Below are 22,082 nucleotides of genomic sequence, written 5' to 3'. Positions count from 1 at the left end.
TTGTCTAAAGTACGGATTGACGCCCCTTGTGTGTAACTTATTATATGTATTATTATATACTATCTTGAAAACATCTATCTATATTATTATTGTATTATATGTCTATCAAACTCTTGCTCTGACTTTTGTGTTGTGCTTGAAATTTGTGTTGTTTGTTCGGTGTTTCATATATATAAATGTATATCTATGTCTGTCTGTCTGTCGCATTCACCAAAAATAAAACACTCACATCTTCGCAGGAATCACAGGTGAGACATTTATAATTACATCATTTAACATTAGACCTTTAAAGACTATTACACTAATCACAAATCACACTTTACATATAAAATAGGATGAAAAAATGGCATGCTGCTTTGAATCCTGCACATGTTTCTCTCTCTTAAACAAATCGCAATATATTGCTTACATATGATATTTATTAAACTTTAATTATCATTGATACAAAAATAGACACTATTGTTAACAAACAATAATTGTTAATACATATCATATTGCTTAAAGTATTCGCTTTCCTACATTCAATGGCATGACTTTCATAAGCACTCAAAACAATTTATACATCACATATTTGTTAATAAAAATGGTTTGTATTTTAATATTACACTATTTATTTATTAAAATTTAAGGTTTATTAGCAATTTTAATGCGTTTATTCATTTCTAAATTAAGCATGTTATTTATAAATCATATTTCCAAAATAATAATTAATTTTTAGAGTACAGTTTTATTTGACTAACTTAGTGTACAAAAATATTTTATTTATATTTGTGGAAATATGAATAATTTAGAATACGTTTTAATTTTTAATTACCAAGCTTTGCTTTTTCATCGGCATTCTTCTTGAATGCTTAATGTATTTTTTTAATTTCCGTAATGGTTAAACTTCCGGTTAACCCGTTACGGTTCAAACCGGTTGAAAAACCTTTTATAAATTATAGGATTATTAGCTTAATATTAAATAGTTCACGATAGTATTTTATTATGATATTATATTTTAATTCCAATGAACAAGCTATGGGAATAATACAAATTATTTAAATCAATTTTTAATATACATATGTGATATATTATAAATACTGATATCAAGCTTTTTAACCTTGACTTTTTTTCAACAAAGCTTCCGGAATACCTGGAGACGATGACTCTAAAAGACCTTCAAGACTTCAACAGCAAAGTCTCAACGCTGAGTGCATATTGTCAAAAGAACAACTCTACGATATGTTTCAGCAAATTTTGGGAATCAAAAAGTTCGAACACCAACTACTGTTCAATGCCTTATTAGTGAGTTCAACGAACTTTTTTTATGACATGATAAATAATTTAAAAAAAAAACATTATTTTATTATTTCTAGCTCGATTCAGCCGATGAACAAGCGGCTGCTATCAGGAGAGAACTTGATGGAAGAATGCAAAGGGTTAATGAAATGGAGAGGGTACTTGAAAAATAATATAAATAAATCACTTGCGCTTCCTAAATGTATTTTATTATTATTACAGAATCGAAAGTTGATGCCGAAATTTGTACTGAAAGAGATGGAGTGTCTGTTCATAGAAGAGCTAAAAGCGTCTATCAACTTACTGATGGCTAATTTGGAGTCTTTGCCTGTCTCCAAAGGCAACATGGACTCCAAATATGGCCTGCAGAAATTGAAGAGATACAACCACAGGTATGAGGGAAAAATCGCACGTGAGAATTCAATAAATAATTGTAGACATTTTTTCAAAATTTCATCTTAGCTGTCATGAAACTAGAGAGAAAAAAAAACAAATTTTAAAGATCATCGTATAATATGTTTTACACGTTGAAAAATCTTGAATCGATATTATTGCAATTGTTTATTTTGATTTATAATTATTTTTTATTTTTATTTTATATTATCTACTACCTCACTCACGCCTCTGAAGAGTAAAAAGGTATCGACACCAACAACTTTCGGTAAATAGATTTAACCTTAAATCGTACATAATATAAGTGAATATTACTAACTAAATATAATTTAATACTACTACAATGAAAGAATTCATTCAGCTGTTCTTACTATTCATTCAAATAAAAATATTATTTTAACTCTTTTGCCGCGACGCTGTTTTTGCGTGAGTGTTCCCCTAGTGCGGCGAATATTTTCGAGCGCAAAATATTTTTAAATTCTCATTGCAATAATAATACACATTATCAATATTATAATTAGTATGCTCGAAATAAATTTATAAACATTTATTTGTATAATTTATAAAAAATATACTTATACACATGCATACAAACACGCAAAATGCGCAGGGCTGTCACAAACTGATATGTCATCGGTATAAGTCGTTTAATAACACTTGCAAATCCAATATGAACCCAACCACTTTATCGCTTATAACTATACACTATAACGATTATTTTTTTTAACAAGTTAACGAATTATTTAAAAAATATTTTTTATAAATTATTAAAGGTTATTGTACTAGCTTAATTTATTAGTAAAAAAGTAGTTTATATTTATTTAAAGAAAGAGAAATAATAGGTGACACACTAAAAAGTCGCTGGCGTTGACAGGGTTAAGTTCCTATCTGTGAGATCATAATTAATGTTATCATTACAAATTTAGCTTTCCTAGATTTTCCTTATCTCAAAAGTAAATATCGTGACAAATATTTAAAATAAAATCATGCTAAATATGCATACTAGTTTAAAATTAATATAATAGAATTCACTGATTTACAGTCTAGTTTCTCACTACATATTCAGTGGTTGTTGATTGTGTTTATCTTGTTGTAACATATTATCCTTACATAGACAATCTTAAATTCTTTATTTTTATAAAAATCATGTATTATTGTAGTGACAACATTTTTTTACATTTATAAAAAAAAATAAAAGCATTATTTTGAATTATTTTGGTTAACAAACTACTAATAAATTATTAAAAAAAAAGTTGTTTGTGGCAGATCTGCTCACGAGTGAAATAAGCGTTGAAAGGGTTAAATACACTTATTTTTATTTATTCTATCAAACTTTTGCAATAAACTTGATTTTTAATTAAATTTTTAATACAACAGCTGATGTTTTAGGACAAATAAATAATAACATATACTTACGATGATGCATTTTTAATTGGCTGGAATGACTTTTAAATGACAAATGTTATGAAATTAAATTTTAGAATAAGAAAAACAAGATTTAACATTATATGTATATTTAATGCATACATTAAAACTTTAACGAATTGCACATTTAGTATGAAATGATTTAATATTAAACGTGTTGAAGTTTTACTGTATTAAAATGGACATAGTAATAAATATATACACAAGAGAAAATAACATATATTTCTAGTTCACATATAAAATATTTATGATCCTCTTATAAACTAACTCGGTATGAAAACGATGATTTATTATAAATTAATAATATTATAACAATAGATTTTTAACTCGTATAACTTATAATAGATGCGTATTTACAGCTATATATTTTATTGAAATTTTAAACATATATTATTATATAAATAACCACTTATTATCGCAATACTATCATTTGATAGAAGCATATTAAATATTAAAAATATTTTTTATTTGTATAATTAATTATTAACAATTAATAATAACGCTTAAAGTACACATTACGCTTGTAGATTCACTAAATACACTTTCGAAAACCATATTTATATTTATTCATTATGACCATTTTGATGAATTTATTATAGATAAAATTGCCAAATTTAATCATAATCACTAGATTTTGAGCTAAATAAGCTATGCAATTTAAGCATTAGGTATAAATTATAATAATTATTAATTTAATAAACATAGGCCATTACATGGTTTTTGTATTATTATATTTGTTATAATAAAAATTATGTTACTAACAATAGATATAGAAGCACAAGTTTATGCTTATAGAATAGATTAATTTTTATTGTTATATAGCTCATATAGATTTTTATATAAAAATTAATCTGTTTGCATCATCACGCTTATTTATTTTGTGTATGTTTTTTTCTTTCTAATATAGACAAACCGCTGTTTGCGCAAATTTTAAGTAAGTCACATAAATTTTTCGCTAAAATTTATAAATAACACTATAGAAGGATTCCAAAACTTTATTGTATGATTGAAATTAATTTATTTATAGTGTGTGTTTTCAAGTAACAATTAAAGTATTTGGAATCGTTTTAGATGTATAATACATAGTTTTAACAACCCAGATTTAATTAATAGTTTATTAAAACATTTTTTGATTAATTAATTAAATTAATAAAACGCATGCTATTTAATGATTTTTCTTGTAAATCTCACTGCTTCTAATATTATTACTTACTTATGACAAAATAATAATAATTACTAACACACACACGCATTATCGAATTAATTTTTTTACGCTTACTCATTTTTGGATTATGGTGGCGCTTTATAAATGTACAAAAAACGGGACATAAATTTAAATTTTAAATTTAAAAAAATCTTTGCAAAACCACATAAATCTGACGACCGATATATGATACGCCACCACATCCCTGCAACCATCACCGATAATAAAAAAAATGTTTTTATTTATTACATTATTATTTATTTTATTTTTTATTATTATTTATTTTATATTTTCTATTGGGCTGGTTCACAATTGGTGTTTTTTGCATTTGGCATCGATGTTAAATGATCCTGATGTTATGAATATCTGTTACATATCTATCTATATCTTCCTTGGTGTCGTCCGCATCCTTGGATGATCGATGTTACATCTTGTCACAAACCCGAATCCCACACACGTTTGTGATCCTATAATATGAACTAAATATCTCTCTTCTTCTTGTTCTTCTTCTTCTCAATGTCTTTTTGTGGTGGTTCATAAACGTAAAATTGGCGTCGTGGTGCACTTACTTAGGTCTCACGGGGGCGGCGATCCGAGTCCAAAGTTGAGTAAGCAACTTTGTTTTAGGTCTCAAGGATCTTTGGCCAAATTAGAAGGCGATTCTGCCGATGGTGACACCCAATTGACCAAGATGGACGTCGTGCTTACCTTCCAACTAGAGGTTTAATTCAAATCATTATAACACTAGCAAATTCCGTGGTGTATTCTTGATTATATTTATGAGAAAATGTGCTTGGAAAAAATAGTAATAAAAATGCTATGTACAGAGATAAAAAAAGCAGCGAGTCGCAAAACATAATAAAATAAAGACAATGCGTTTTTTATATGTATATTAAAAAAAATTGTCTTTAAAATGTATCGAATATTACGTTAAACTCTTGAGATTTAAGTAAATGCCTTCTAGATAATCTAAGGGTCGTCTCAGACAATCATATTTGGTGCAAGTTCAGCTAAACTCTTATTTATTCCAAGGCGAAAACATAATGTTGGATCTGGATAAAATTTACGACTGCAGTGTAGCCCTTTCAGTTCTTGATTGTCTGGCCAATATGATCATTTGAGGCGGAATCAGATTATATTGTTCTGAACTAAGTGTCAATGGATTTATTTTTATATAAGTTTTAAATTTAAATATTTGAAACATTTCGCGTAATTACTATAAATACGTAATATTTTTGCTCTCATCTGCGTCTCCGAATATTACGTTGACGCGAAGAGGGAAGCGGCTGGGGTTTTGGTCTTCTAAGCATCAATCGATACTTTGACTGGTTATTGTAATTTATGTATAAAATTTAAAAGTTTTTGATAAATATCTATACTGTTGGGGTTTAAACAGGTAAAGATTCGACAACACTGTTTTATTTACACTCGATACAACGGTCAAATAAAATACATAGCATTGAGTAAATTATTAGATATATTTATTTCTATCGTCTTTCTTACAATAATCCGTTGAGGTTTGAACAGGTGGAGATTCGGCAACACTGTTTTTTTATTCTTAAAACACATAGACTTGGAGATATATTTTTATTAATTTAAAATGCATGGCAGTTTGATTAAGAACAGGTGGAGATTTGGCAACACTTCTACGATTGTCATCACCTGTCAATGCTATACATTATTCTATGTTTGTAAAAACACTCAACCGTCATAGCTAATGCATATGAAGAATACTAATCCCTCGAAATCTCTGTAAAATGCAATTTAAGTGCTGTCAATACCTGGTCAGGTATTTGTTAAAATATATTATTGTCTAATAAATATATTGTAAAATTATATCTCAGTCTACAGTCGAATTTCCCAGACATTTAAATGTCATCTCGGTCGATTCGGCGTGGCTCCGCTAGGTGCAAATGCGGCTGCGTGAAAGTTTGTCATGCCTTAATTTTAAAAATAAAGATTTTTAAAATTAATTATCATCGGCGAATATTTAGAACTACAAATTTATTATAATATATATAAAAAATAACATTGTATAATAAAAATACATATTTTTCAATTTAGTATAAGTTGCTAATTTATTTAAATCTTGTTAAAAATTTCAAGATCATTTTAAGTAAAATAAAAAATTAATTAATTAATTGAGAAAAACATATTTCTGACGATTTAAAATGTGAAAACTTAGAGCTAACCATTTTTTTTATAATTAGGGCATTACAAAATTTATTAAAAGCCTTTTCGAAATCAATATGCACCTACCCTTGCCATTATTTTCTGTTTTTATGCAAGTTCTTTGAAACTTTTGAGCATTCTAATACGCAATATCGTTTGTTTGCGTCAACAATTTTTTTTTATAAAATATCTAAATGACACAAATCAAATAATTTTATAAAAAAGTCTTTTGCAATTATTTTATGTCTGTGAAAAGTTCCAGAAAATTTATTTAATTTATAATACTGGTATTTTACTGCGTACTTATTTATTTACTCGCTCCTTAACATGTCTTTATAATAAAATATTTCATTTTACATATAAGCAAAAAATATTGTATTTCGTTTGTACTTAAATAAATTATAGTACAATTTAATATCAATGCTAGTTGTTAAACTCTTGATTAACTCTTTTCCAAGTCACATAAAAACTAAATATATCTCAATGACAAGCTACACTGCGGATTCACCAAAGAATGCACAAAAGCGCGATAAACGCGTTCTTCTAAGACTGTTTACCCTTAACATTACATTACTATTGTTCGACGGAACCAGGTGGTGGTTTTGGAAGTGAAAGGATTAAAATCTTTAGCTCCAAACCGCATAGTTTACTGTACCATGGAAGTAGAAGGCGGAGATAAGCTTCAAACGGACCAAGCGGAGGCATCGAAACCAATGTAAAAAAATCAAAATAATCACAGCAACTAAATATGTCGTGAATTTCAGAAAAATTGACCTTTCATAACCATAGGTGGGACACACAGGGAGATTTCAGCACCACTCAACCTCTGCCTGCAGTCAAAGTGAAACTTTACACGGAAAATCCTGGAATGCTCGCTTTAGAAGACAAAGAACTAGGAAAGGTCGTTTTGAGACCTACGCCTCAAACCTCTAAAGTATTTATATTAAATATACTCGATCTATCTACTGATTTTTTATTATTCTCATTGAGTGCTTGTTTTATAGGCGCCTGAATGGCATCGCATGACAGTGCCGAAGAATCTACCAGATCAAGATTTAAGGATCAAAATTGCGTGTCGAATAGACAAACCGTTGAATATGAAGCATGCTGGGTAGATTATTTGACACGAAAAAATTACTGGAAATAGTTTTATGCTAAATTTTTATTTTCTTCGTAGATATTTATTCGTGATAGGAAAATCTGTGTGGAGAAAGTGGAAGAAGAGATACATGGTCTTAGTGCAGGTCTCGCAGTACACATTTGCCTTATGTTCTTATAAAGACAAGAAAAGCGAACCAGCAGAAATGATGCAGCTCGATGGTTTTACTGTAGATTATATTGAACCTGCTAGTGGTACGTAAATAAAAAACACAATTAATTAATAACATAATTGGATTATAATTATATTATTAAACTTTCAGCACAACTGATGGTCGGAATGGGTAAGAATTTACTTACATTTTAATTTAGATAGATCCCATAAATCAAATATAGATACAAGATGCTTTTTATTTGCTCTTCCCAAGATTTATTGAATATAAATATACTACATTTTGTCCTAAAAATAAGTCACATTAAATAATATTACTCATGTCCATTTAAGCTTATTTTTGCCACGATTAAGTTGAAGTATAAGTATAAATAAATTTAATTATAAGTATAAATTAATATTTTTTTGCTATAAGCATAAAATATAATTTTTTAGATGTAAATGTATACGCCGATTAAAAAACTGTTAATTTTAATAATTAAATCAACAATAACTAAATCAATTATATGAGATGCAAAATTATTAACAACAATAGATTAAATGCATCATTTAAATAAGCATTAAAAAATGTTTGTTTCTTATTTTGAAGCAATTTATTTAGCTTATTATATAAAAATTTTACACTAGACAAATTTTAACTAAACATACAAATAATATATAACATAAACAAAACATAAAAAAAATATACTTTATAATCTAATTTATTTTTTAATTCACGAGGGTGTTTTTTATTTTATTTATACTGTAATTTATAGTTTAAAAACTGTATTTTAAATCTAAATGTTTCAAACATGGACTATATTTTGTATAATAGTCTATAGTATAATTTAAAATGATATTTTAGTTAAAGTTTATTCAGTGATCTTTTTTTTACTTATTTTACCTATTTAAAAAATGTAAAATTTCTGCCATCTTAAAAATGAGACGTCTTATAGAATAAGAATAAAAAAAAAGTTCTACACGAAACCTAAATTATTTTATCATTGTGGTAAATAAAAGACAGTGAAATATTTCTTACACTATGTCATAGTTTAGTTACATTTATAAAATATTTTTAAATTTATTTGCAAAAAAATGCATTTTTTCGGTTTATTTACATTAATAGAACTTAAATAAAATAAATAATTTAATATTTTTTTGCCATATTTCTACAGTTGCAATTACTCTTCTAATTCAAAGGATTTGAGTCTAATATTTTCAATAACTGATAATATTATTCCATAATATGTAACTCAATCATTTTTTTCAATTCCATCAGCTAATTACGCTTGATTCATATAAATATTTTAAATATGAATAAGTCAGGTTCTAATTTTTATTTTTTATTAAATCATTAATAAATTTGACTAATATTTGGTTACATTGTATTTAAAACGTTTTATTCTATTTTTTATTGTTTATTTTTAATGTATTTATATAAAAAGTCTAATGGTAGATGACTTAAATTTTTGTTGACATTTTATCTTAATTAATTACATTTACTTACCACACCCATAAATTCTTGTTATTGCTTCTTCTGAGATTAAAAAATATAATAAACGATAAAGTATTTCTCTAAGCTCATTTAATTTCCTTAAATAACCCTTCACTTACATTTACTTTTCTATGAAAAAACTGTTCTCTTTGTTGTAATTTTGTTTTATTGCAATAATATATATTGAGATTTTAAGAAATAAAAACATATATTGTTATTATCTTAACACTCAGTGTACATTTCAAAATACAATAAAAATATAGTGATTTTATGTATAATCAAAGTTAAAATGTAGCAATTATTGTACTGATTTAATGTTATTGATGTTGCCGCCCAGCGTTGAGGCACGTGTCATCGAAATGTTGTTTTTTACAACACTTGTATGATAAAAATACTATGATAATTTGACAATTGATGCATTTAATAGACATAATTTTGTATTTTATCGTAATTTAAATATAACATATTTTTTATTATTTGTGTTTTTAACATATTTTGCATACCTGCTTGCTTTTGTTGTTTAGCTAAAACAATATATATAATTTCTCGTCTGAGCTCGAGATACTGGTAAAACCAGTAGTTTGAGTCGGTGATCAATACCTAAAAGACCTGAGTTCAAATCCCATATTGGATACAGTGTTTTTTAATTTCTATCTTATCTATGAGATCGGAATTGGTGACTTTTACATATTTTTGATTTTAGTTGTCCAGGTTTTCTTAGATTTGTATAATCTCTTGGATGAATATCGTGATAAATAATTTTAATTAAAATCTAATTATTGGTGTAATTTTTGTATATACTCATTTAAGTCATGTTACAATAATAAAATCAAAATAAGTATTTTTTAATACCTAATATTTCATTTTAATTTGACATCGTTATTACGTTCATCTTTATTCGTTGATTTAATTAAATTTAATATTGAATATTTTTAAAATTATAATATCACAAAAAATATTATTAAAAATAAATACTTCTGTACGCAAACTTCACTCTTCTACGAAGCAAAAAATCTGATTGATTATACAGTATACTTTAGTATACTGGTGAAATAATACCGGATTTTTATTAGAATAGTCCGATAATTACTTATATATTATTTTAATCTAATTTAATTTGTAAATAAGTCACGGAGAAATACCTAAAATATAAAGTTTATATTATATATTTCCATATTAAGATGACATGTACACTCAGTGTACATCACAGGAATTGAGATTAATAAATTTTAATGTTTATTTTTTATATGTAGTATTTTAATATATATTTTAAATCTGCTCACTGCACAAATTTAATTTAGATACTTCTTAGAAAAAATCTATAAATTAAGATTGGCAAAAATATACAGAAATTGCTACCTAAATATGTAGGACATTAGTTTATTTTGCATTATATTATAAAATATTTAATTTAGGTGATCATTTTTTGGTATTTTACATTATAATATATTTATCATAAGCTATAAGCATACTTATATGCTCTTATTGGTCTTTTTCAGAGCTGGAAGGCGGTAAATACTTCATGAACGCAGTCAGAGATGGCGAATCGGTATTGATGGGTGTCAACGATGAAAATGAATGCCACCTATGGGTAATGGCTATGTACAGGGCCACAGGCCAAAGCCATAAACCTACACCACCCACCACGAGCGATACTCATCACAAGATCATGGGTGGTAAGTATCATAAAATAATTCTTACTTTTACAGCATATCTTAGCTATCTATGTATATGTACAGAATATTTACGATCACTGTCGACGATGATGACTAAATCTCTCGATACAGGAGTTAAAGTAGATCTGTATGGATTTTAAAGCCTATGTTAAGAAAAAATTCGAGCCTTAGATTTGTTCAAAAGCTGTCTAATTGATTAATTTAGATTTATATTAAATACTTCAGAATTACCTTTGAAAGAAAATGTAAATTCTCTTTACATTTTAATAATGCTTGTGTTATGTCTTTTAAGATGTACATCTTTATTAAATCATGTTTACAAAATTAAATTTGATGTAAATATATAAATTCGACAACCTTTACGCAACCCTTACCGCTCTCCATGCCAAAATTTACAGTGTGTTCAACCAATGTTTCCCTAGAAAACGAGACCAAACGGGCAGTAGGGTAAACTCAAAATAGGTTTTAATGTCGTTATTGTAATAATAAATAAAAACGTGTTTCAAAGCTCTAAAAAAATTCTGGAAAATGCAGGGGAAAATCTGAGATACCTCTATTCGAGGTAGTATTTTTTTCTGTATTCAAAGTATTTTTAATTGCAAGCTTTGAGATTATGATTTTATAAAAAAATATATATGGTCAAGCATTTCTTTTACTTTACTAAAGAGTGATGTATAATCCTTATATTCTCAAGTACTTCGGGTTTTGAATTATAAAACATCTTTGAATAACGTTTCTACATGAAAATATGCACTTATAAATGAATATGCTGTCATTATACACTGATCTGATTAATGTCAGTTATAAGTATCACATATATTTGAATCATATTTATTTTTTATTGTATCGTGTTTTATTCGTTTTTAATGCATTATGATAACATGTGGACATGACAATGTTATTTAAAAAATAAATTAATATATTTTTTATTTTTAGATGCTGACAAAGCTAGAAAACACGGCATGGAAGACTACATCCAAGCCGATCCTTGTACATTTGACCACGCTGCCTTATTTGCTACGCTACAATCGTTAACGCTGAAGTATCGCCTTAACGACCCGTACTGCTCTCTGGTAATATTTAATCGGAAATATCGTGGTGATCGCAGTATGAGAGAGGGCGAATGTAGATGGCCTGATTGATAAAACCGTGTAATTAAGCCACGCAGCAGTGCTACTCTAGACTTTTAGTGTGGTGGAAAGTTAATAGCATACAGATTTAATTTAATATAACATCGCAATATGAATAAATTCACTAATACTTTGATCGCTTAAAACAACATTGTATTTCATTTTATTTTTTTAATAATAAGTCATTGAATTTCTACTGCAATTTGTGAAAAAGTGTAGGTTGTGTTTACCTCAGTGGCGTAGCTAGGGGAGCGGGGGAAGGACCGCCTCGGGTGGCACTTGCTTAGGGTCGGTATTATCGCGATGGAAGGACCGTTTTTGTAATGTGATTCTTAAACTAAATGCATTATGAAATATATATTAAAGAGTTATGTTGAATATGCGTAAACAATAAACAGTTTATAAAATGCTAATCTCATGACCCAGTTGAGCATAAAATGTCGTTCCTATATAAGATTATCGATTCTCATACGTAATTTATTTGCACAAAGTGGGTTCTTAGATCACCAAAGCAACGATAAACCCGCCGGCCGGTTAAAGAAATCAAAAATCGCAAAAATTTGTTGTTCATTCAAATACATTTTATCTTATGAAAAAGTTTCTTATCTGAGCGTCTTTTTATATTGCAAAAATAAAACGATTCCGAGTGTTTATGTATGATTCAGCCCCATTTTGGAAACGCTAGTATCTTGTTCATTTTTAAAACCCTCATACTAAATCATCATTTTTTTTAATAAAGGGTTGGTTCTCGCCCGGGCAAGTATTCGTACTAGACGAGTATTGCGCCAGGTATGGAGTCAGAGGTTGCTACCGACACTTATGCTACCTGGCTGATCTACTCGATACTGCCCAAGCTGGTACTCAGACGATTGATCCAACTTTGATTCACTACTCCTTTGCCTTCTGCGCGTCGCACGTTCACGGAAACAGGTATTAAACAAATACCAATACCTTAACTTTTTCATCAAACTAACTTAATTTTTTTATTCCAGGCCAGACGGCGTCGGCAGCATTACGGTTCTCGAAAAGGACAAGTTCGCTGATATCAAGGAAAGATTAAAAGAGCTACTGCAATACCAGATAACCAACTTTAGATACGCGTTCCCCTTCGGAAGGCCAGAGGGTGCTTTGAAGGTGGGTTTGACCGTTATGAATACCTCTTACTTCTGAAATTTTAATATATTTTTGCTAACAGGCCACTCTGAGCTTGCTCGAAAGAGTGCTTATGAAGGACGTGGTTACGCCTGTACCTCCAGAAGATGTGAGGAATATGATCAAGACCAGCTTGGAAACAGCAGCTCTCCTTAACTATACACAACTGTCGCAAAAGGCCAATATCGAAGGTGCCATTGAAATTTCATTTTTTTTGCCCCTGTGACATATGTTGGCTGCCACAAATCTTTCATAATATTTAAAAAATATCTATAATAATACAGTATATAAAATTATTTTTCAGAGGATCTCAGAGGCGAGTCCATCGTCCCCCCTGCAAAGAAACTTGAAGATTTAATACACCTGGCTGAATTATGCGTAGATCTTTTGACGCAAAATGAAGAACACTATGCTGAGGTAAATTCCATTTTTAAAAATGAATCGGTTAAAAAACATATTTTATTCTAAATGTATATAAAAAAATATTTTATAAGAATTGTTTACATCTCTGACAAAAGATGTAAACTAAAAGTAAAATCATTAGACGGTCGTTGATTTCAGACTATTAAATGGTATTGTTCCAAAATTTAATTTACAATATTCCGTCTAAGGATTCAACCGAAAAAATCGTAAATGGCCTGCTAATCTCAAAATTGGATGTTTTAGTCATGAAATTTGCATATAATTGTGTTACAATATTAATCAATTATTATTATTATTAATAAAAATAATTATAATCATAGATTTATTATATTTAAAAATATATACTATGAACATTTATATTGGAATATAGTTTCATGGGTGGCATTTATACACAGATTGACGTAAAGTTACTATAATAGTAACATGGTTATTATGCAATGTCCAACCAAAAAATGTGTTACCCTCGCCGCCGTCTCACCAATGTTGCCGCTTAGTTTTTGTCGTCAAATAAATCGGCCCCCACACTAAAACTAATAATATACAAGTTAAATGTTCATAGTAATTTTAAAATTATGTGACTATTAACAATATTTTTTTAACATATAAATTTATAGTATATTATTAATATTATATGTACATTAAATATTTAAAAAATAATGTTAAAAGTCACAATTTATTAATCGATGTCGTCTTCAATGTCGTATTTCTGAATTTCACACACTAAATTTACTGATTTACTCAATCTAATGTTTATTTTCTTAAAAAATATAAACTTAAGAGTAAATCACGTGATACAAATATATACGGGCAATATCGAATATTAGATCCACAATAAATAGCTCACTCATCATGATGGTAAATCTAAAAAGGTAAAGGTATATAATGTCCTACTAATCTTTGAAAAGCCCTGTATATATTGTCAAGTATTTATTTAAAAAGTGCACCTTCGTTGTGATCTATTATTGTTGTTGTTCCTGCCTATCTCTATTTTGTGTGCTCTTTCTCTTATTTTGTTCCGCAGGTTTATAACAAACCGGATTCTAGCGGTCAACCAAACGTAATTAAACAATTTATATTTATTGTATACATACTATATATTATGTTCAGAATCACTATATTATTTAATAATATATATATATACATACACATCATTATAGATTGTAATATATACTCATCACATTATTTTTATACGATACACCATATACTGTTGAAAACACATCACGTACTATTTAGATGGCATTTGTAAAAATAATTCGACATACATTTCTTCAAGTAACGTAACAATAATATGAGGAACAAATTATCATTGAATAATTATATTATATTTTTATTAGACATGCTTGTGTTTTTTTGGTATTTGTTGTCTAATGAAGTAATGTATTTAGGTATTAAATATGAAATGTTCGAAGTTTGGTTAATTATACTACAAAAAAAGCAAAATCACTAAAATTAGTCAGACACAAAATAGCACTACTTCTTCACAGCTGACACTGCATTAAGAAGCTGGATATCCTCACAGAAACAAGCATAAAAAATTTTTAAACACTTTGCTCGAAGATGTTATAGAACCCTTTTTTTTAGGATAAAAGTATACAATAAAAATACACTGGAATATAATAAATGATGATAACCTTACTCTCTTATATATGAGTAAAAAAATTCGCAATGTGGCGTTTCATTTTACAAAGTAGTCTTTTTTATCGCAAACGTTTTACCATTGTATATCATATGCCAAAAATGGTTTTGTCACTGCAATTTATAATTTAATAGCATATTTTCAGATAAACCTATAAATTTGGCTAAAATATTTTGGACCGTTTTTAGAACTCCTGATTTAATACTTACATTGAGAATCTAATTAAAAATACATGTTATTTTAATAAACCTGACAACATTGAAGCATAGGAGATTTTGTTTTCCGCCCCTTTCGGTGGAACGACCAATTACAAAAACACTTTAGATTAATCACACGTATTATTTATTCACAAGGCATTTGCAATGATCACTGTAAATCTTTCTTATGAATGAAAAGTATTTCGATTTAATTATTAAAATTTTTTCTCATGGTGGTGTTCTATTTTAACAAAAAAGTGCATTTTTTGTCTTAGATTCATATTTCCATATCACATGCGGAAACTCGTTTATTTAGTTTATGATTTAATAGCATATTTTTTTACTTCTTATACCGTTTCTAGACCTACCGATTTAATCCTTCCGATGGGAGAACCAATTGCTGAATTGTGTAACACACGTCAAAAATAAAATTAAAAATAGTTTTGATTTTTGCCGTAAAGTTAATTATGTTATAATATTAATTAATGTAGCACACATTCTTATACCTTGCCAATTGATTTAAAATATTAATATTATTTGAATAGTAATATAAAACCTTTTTAGTAAATCATGCATAATTTAAAATCTATTTGATTCTAATAGAGCTTTCAGTTTATCAATACCCATAATGGTCCTATAGTTCGCCAAAGTGACTCACTTTTATGATTAAAATCGAAAAAACGGAAATTTATACCAAATATGTTGTTGACATTTTAAGCTTTTTACTTTTCCAAAATTTTCTAAAAATAGATCCAACAAAAATAAATCAAAACATTCGAACATTTCATACCTAAAATATTAACCTTATATTACTATAATATATGATACTCTTTTTAGCGTTTTCTCTTACTCCACATTAGTAAAATTATAAATAATATATATCTAGTTTTTTTATATTTTTATTTTCAGATACTTTTCAAAAATACGCAAAATTATTATTAAATATATTTTTTTTAAAGATAACGAATCATATTATTTGATGAGTTTTTAAAATAAAAAGCGATTTTTTTTTTGATAAAAAATGCTACAAGGAATTGATTTTATCATTTTTGCTATCGTATGAAGGTAAATAATATACTGCCATATTTTATTTTGCTGATGCTTTATACAATTTTATAAAAAAATCTGAATGATTTTTTCATCAAATCAGTTCAAATACAGTTCAAAAGAACTAATTCTGTTATATGTTTCATAATGTATTGTAATTAATATAAAAAAATATATTCAATCATAGAAATCCAAATAAGTTTTACTTAATGAAGAATTACATAAACAATATTTTTTAATAACATATTGCACAATATAAATATATTTAAATACAAAAATTGTATCAACACATACATCAAATACATACTAACATTATCCAAATTTCCACAAAGAATAAAATACATCCGGATAGTTATTTATATAATTATTTTAAATTATTCAATGATAATATGTGAGCATTATTAGCTTTATTATTGTTAAATTATATTAAATCAGATTTATCTTTTAAAACTCACATTAAAAATAAAAATAATAAATTTATAAATTAATATTTATACACAAGTTATCGTTGGCAAAATATAAAAAGTCACTGATCAATAAAAATAAAATAAAAATATGTATGTAACGATTAAAATATTATTTAATTTTATGCAATATTTATTTATTTGAGCATGCATCATTTTATTTATATATGTCGTATTAGAGCTTTCACCATTAAATTTGCTTAAGCTTAAATTTATATCACTGTGTTCACTCACGCTTAAATTTTATGTGCGTATTGTTGATAATAAATAAAAATAATAACAACGGTATGTAATAATCATTATAATATAAACGAAATAGTTGAGAGCTAGAATAGCTTGATGTTTCAGTTTGTAGTGAGCTTTTTATGAGAAATGTTATTAATTTTTTAGCTTCGACGAAGATGTTCGTGTGTATATATGGAATTAAATAATAATAATAAATTTATGAATACGTTGAGCTTATGCCTAAATGTTTTTTTAGGCTTTCGCTTGGTTCTCCGATCTTCTCGTCGAACATTCTGAAATATTTTGGTCACTCTTTGCTGTGGATATGGACAGGGTGCTATCTGAGCTTCCGCCTGACACTTGGGACTCCTTCCCACTGTTCCAGATCCTCAACGATTTCTTAAGATCAGAAGGTAGTATTACATTAAATTTCTAATAAATTTCAGCAAAATGGAATACGCAATACTAACAAAAATCGATTCAATTTCATCAGCCGGCTCACACGGAATGACGCCCCAACAGAAGAAAGCTGCACAAGAAAACCGTTTGTCATAATCCTAATTAAATATTATGTTTTTAGAATCAAATAAAATCAATCTTGTGTATTAAAATATTAAATATCAAAATGTAAATGGAAAAAATCTAGGTCAAAAACGTAGTTTAAATATTTATTAGGCAGTTGAAAAATTGTAATGCCGATTCAAACCGCGCACTATTATATTTATGTATATTTTGTCAAAGGTTTTGCAGTATTACTTTTAAATATAAAAATAAGAAACTGCTTCTTATTTTCCTATATACTAATTAATCTATATATGTTGAATGATGTCAAAGAAAACCTAAAATAAATTAATTTAACAAATATATAAAATTTTCAGCCAACTTAAAAATGGGCAAGTTCCACGAACATCTGCGTGAAACTTTCGCTCCGTTGGTGGTCAGATACGTGGATCTAATGGAATCTTCAATAGCTCAGAGTCTTCATAAAGGCTTTGAGAAAGAAAGATGGGAAATTAAAGGGTGAGTAATATATAATTTCAAAAGTAATTTTATCATGATCTGACAGTTACTTCCAATGCAACATAATGGTCAAAATATATTAAAATAAAAAAAGGAAGCTTCTCATAGCCTACATTAAAAAAAATAATGTACAATTCCAGTGTATTAAGAAGCTGGGTTGTAAATATAAAGTGTAGCCACAATACTCAAAGAAATGCTTGGCCATTTTTTTTCTATGAGAGATTTTTTGTCTACTTATTTTCAGTGAGATGCCTATTCACAGAGGTTTATTTGCAACAAATTGCCACTAGCCACAAAGACGATTGTTATTTATAGAGTGTACTTTATGTTTCAAGCTCTTAAAATGTTTCTCACTGTGGTGTTCCGTTTTACCGCATTTTTTGAACAGTTTAAACGCTTTATCACGAGCCGAGCTAGGCATTTTTATTTTTATTAAATAGCACGATTGTGAATAAAAGACTAATATAAATAAATAATCAATATCGTTTGTGTAGAAATGGATGTGGCACGTCTGAAGAGTTGTTCTGGAAATTGGACGCTCTGCAATGCTTCATCAGAGACCTTCATTGGCCAGATGCTGAGTTTAGGACTCATCTGGAGCAACGTCTAAAGCTCATGGCCACCGATATGATGGAGAGCTGTGTACAAAGAACGGACGCTGCCTTCCAAGTATAAATATAAAAATGAACCACTTGAGATTTCAATGCATACATATGTTAAAACTTTATCTTTACAGTCCTGCCTGAAAAAAAGCGTCACATTCATATCGACTGATTATATATTGCCTTCTGAAGTTTGCGCTATGGTCAATGTGATATTAGATGCCAAGAACCAAGCGTTCAAGCTGTGTACCGTGGATGGAGTAGACGTGGTAAATATACAACATCATTATAATAATTTTCTTTTATGTATCATATATTTTTGTGCAAAACAATATATATAAGTACTTAATTCAACGACCTATTTACCTATATATATATATAAATATATAAACCATGTAATTATAAATATGTTTATACAAAACTATGTCGGATGTGGTTGGTACGCGACAGATAAGCTATCAGACCAGACATAAATATTTACTCGTTCAAAAAAAAAGTAAAAGTTAAATCTATGACCGCTAGAAAATATACTATATTTTACTGCAATTATTAAACATTTTTTTGCTAAAATTTAAATTTGATTGTTTCAGCACTCGTACCACAGTAGAATGGATACTTTGATCGACGGATGCATAACTACTATGACTAGCACTTTATGTAGCAGATTGCTAGCTGTTTTAGAAGCAGTCATGGCCAAGCTAGCTAGATTCGACGAAGGAAGTCTAATTGGTTCAATTTTGACAATAGCGGTTAGTAAATGTTATGTTCTAGCAGTTTACATTTATAAAAATTATTTTAAAATTTATTTTAGAACGTTTCTGGATCCGGCAAGGATATGGGACAAGGATATGTTACGTTCATGAGAAACAGCATGGATCAAATCAGATCGAAGGTCAAATTCTGAACCTGAAATTTTATATTTTGTTGAAAATGTATGATTAATATATTTATATGCAGGTCACGGATGAATTGTGGATTTTAACCCTATTCGAGCAATGGTATGCGGCACAGTTAAATCTAATCGGAAATTGGTTAACGGATCGATCTGCTCTTCACCCACACCAATGTGCCTGCTTATCCATCATAATTAAAGTGAGTTAATCAGGAAAAGCAGATATATTTTTTAATAAAATATATTTATAGATCACAAAAAATATTAGTTAGCTATCACTACTTAACAAATTATTTAAATTACTAACAATAATTTTGGGGCTTCCATATATTAATCTTGTTGCAAAATCTATCGTATTTTCTGTTGGTATAGTGGACGATTTATGAATCTCAGTACAGATATGTTTTTAATCGACAAATTATCTCTCTTTAAATTGCTTATTATTCTGCCTTCTGTGATTACTCGTTGTGCAACCGTTAGTCTCGGATTGTAATAATATTTTATTTGTATAAATTTTATATATTTATAATTCGGATTAAGCTATGAAATTTTCAGAGTTCGAAATTATATTTATGAGAATGAATTTCATATATGCAATCCCTACATATAATTTATTTATTTATTTATTCTAATATTTTTCTTAATCCTCTAATAATGTAAAAAATTATAAATTAGAATATTTAAACAATAATATAATTTTTATTTTAATATAAATTTTAGGTTAATAATCAAAAAAAGAATTTGTAAAAATATGTTATTTTTCTTTTTAGATTTAAACTCAAATATAAAATAATATCCATTGCAAATTTTAAATAAACATAAAATACATATTTTTTTTAAAAAATAAACCAAATAAAATATATCGTGAACGGTTAATTTAAAAAATAAATAAAAGCTTATTTTAACGACTTGCAAACCATAGTATAATTTATTTTTAATTAATTGTCAAATTGCTTTTTATTTCAGAAAATGTACAGCGATTTCGAACTACAAGGAGTCATTGATGATAAGTTAAATAGTAAAGTATATGAAAAGGTATCTACAAGAATGCAAGCAGAAGAAGCCACTTGCTCCTTGATCATGTCTCAAAGAGATGACTCAGGGTGAGTTTATCTTTTTACATAGATATAAAATAGTATATAAATAAAATAAATAAGATCGAAACGTATTTTTTGGTTCACTCCATACCGACGTTGTATAAAAGTGAATGGACAAACCTTATCACTGAGTTGACATACTCAAACCGATTAAAGAACCACAATCGCTTTCCTTTGCGATAAAATATGTGCAGGACGCATTGGCGGTAAGTTGTCAAGCCCTGCACATCTACAAAATAAATATAAAATGCAAACAGTGGTTTTCAAGGAATAAGTTATTTTTAAAATTTAAAAATATTGTTTTTTAATAACATAAAAGTACAAAGCATAAATAAATGCAAATTTTTCGATTCTTCATTTTCAAAATAAATCAATCACCGAGCGTGACAAAATACGTCGCCTTTAAAACACAAACTACGCGTCGAATTAGACTGAAAATTAACATGCATATCACAAACAATACTGTCAACCTAAAAAAATAATGAAATAATCAAAAACGAGATTTTAAAGCCATTGTTATTTTTACGTTACAACTATTATTATTTAGCATGACTGATTAGTCAAATGAAAATCTTATGTATAATACTTCTAAGCTGCTTCCGGATGCGCTTACTTTAAAATGAAACACTCAAAGTTCATTTCTCTGTTAATTGTATAATAATTATATGAGTCACAGTGATTATAAAAATGATTTTAAAAAGACCTGTGGAGAAACCTAAAATGAAAGCAAGCCAACGTATTTTTAACTGTGAATCATATCATACAAAAATGATCGTTTTTTTACAGCTCCAATCAACTTTTCAAATAAATTGACTATTTTTAAACACGAGCAAAACTTCGAAAATCTGTGCGAATTTGTTGCGAACACCCACCGAAATGAATTCGGTCCGCTATTAGTCCGCATGCGGTGTGTTATGAGTCATTCAAAAATACGATAGATAAATATTTACTGTTAACTAGCGTTTCGTAAGAGTCCGGTTACGTTTCGCTTTTGCTGCAGTATGCTAAAGGCGTAAAAGTTGAAGGTCCGGTATCCGCACACTGACTAGCTACGGTACTTCACGATAGTGAGGTACCGACAGCTAGTAATTATATATTTTACAGTTTTTTATGTATTTTTAAAAACTATTAAAATTAATAATATATATTTAAATAATAAATGAATTGATTAACATGCTTATATTTTAGGGGCGGAGAGGATGGATCTGAAGATGGTGCACGAGGTGGAAAATCGAGATTGGAAGCTTTAGCCGAAGACGGAAAGCTCGGAAATGTCACAGCTGTCGTTGGAAAAGTATTTTTATT

General features: G+C 28.0%; 1 protein-coding gene across 10 annotated transcripts in view; it reads left to right on the top strand.

Annotated features, from left to right (window-relative positions):
* Cadps (calcium-dependent secretion activator 1) overlaps positions 1 to 22,082 on the top strand; it is an 82,558-nt gene that overhangs the window by 59,876 nt on the left and 600 nt on the right. For 2 of the 10 annotated variants that reach the window (XM_088184320.1, XM_088184319.1), the window contains 25 exons: positions 1,121 to 1,284; positions 1,356 to 1,436; positions 1,501 to 1,670; positions 4,004 to 4,030; positions 4,874 to 5,021; positions 7,066 to 7,187; positions 7,262 to 7,406; positions 7,477 to 7,583; positions 7,650 to 7,825; positions 7,894 to 7,914; positions 10,716 to 10,892; positions 11,829 to 11,965; positions 12,762 to 12,952; positions 13,015 to 13,156; positions 13,218 to 13,365; positions 13,479 to 13,591; positions 17,423 to 17,579; positions 18,045 to 18,186; positions 18,681 to 18,855; positions 18,923 to 19,057; positions 19,379 to 19,537; positions 19,600 to 19,680; positions 19,746 to 19,880; positions 20,647 to 20,783; positions 21,966 to 22,071. In XM_088184320.1, the coding sequence (XP_088040446.1) occupies positions 1,121 to 1,284; positions 1,356 to 1,436; positions 1,501 to 1,670; positions 4,004 to 4,030; positions 4,874 to 5,021; positions 7,066 to 7,187; positions 7,262 to 7,406; positions 7,477 to 7,583; positions 7,650 to 7,825; positions 7,894 to 7,914; positions 10,716 to 10,892; positions 11,829 to 11,965; positions 12,762 to 12,952; positions 13,015 to 13,156; positions 13,218 to 13,365; positions 13,479 to 13,591; positions 17,423 to 17,579; positions 18,045 to 18,186; positions 18,681 to 18,855; positions 18,923 to 19,057; positions 19,379 to 19,537; positions 19,600 to 19,680; positions 19,746 to 19,880; positions 20,647 to 20,783; positions 21,966 to 22,071 (3,296 nt within the window). Of the gene's footprint in view, positions 1 to 1,120; positions 1,285 to 1,355; positions 1,437 to 1,500; positions 1,671 to 4,003; positions 4,031 to 4,873; positions 5,022 to 7,065; positions 7,188 to 7,261; positions 7,407 to 7,476; positions 7,584 to 7,649; positions 7,826 to 7,893; positions 7,915 to 10,715; positions 10,893 to 11,828; positions 11,966 to 12,761; positions 12,953 to 12,996; positions 13,157 to 13,217; positions 13,366 to 13,478; positions 13,592 to 14,618; positions 14,655 to 17,422; positions 17,580 to 17,659; positions 17,711 to 18,044; positions 18,187 to 18,680; positions 18,856 to 18,922; positions 19,058 to 19,378; positions 19,538 to 19,599; positions 19,681 to 19,745; positions 19,881 to 20,646; positions 20,784 to 21,965; positions 22,072 to 22,082 lie in introns of those variants that run through there. The other 8 variants (XM_088184323.1, XM_088184322.1, XM_088184318.1 and 5 more) reach the window with 7 other exon arrangements.

This window comes from Plectrocnemia conspersa, unplaced genomic scaffold (assembly GCF_051122295.1).
Source record: "Plectrocnemia conspersa isolate PC_06_02 unplaced genomic scaffold, ASM5112229v1 ptg000004l, whole genome shotgun sequence".
Classification (NCBI taxonomy): Eukaryota; Metazoa; Arthropoda; class Insecta; order Trichoptera; family Polycentropodidae; genus Plectrocnemia; species Plectrocnemia conspersa.
This window is presented reverse-complemented; position numbering and strand designations above follow the sequence as displayed.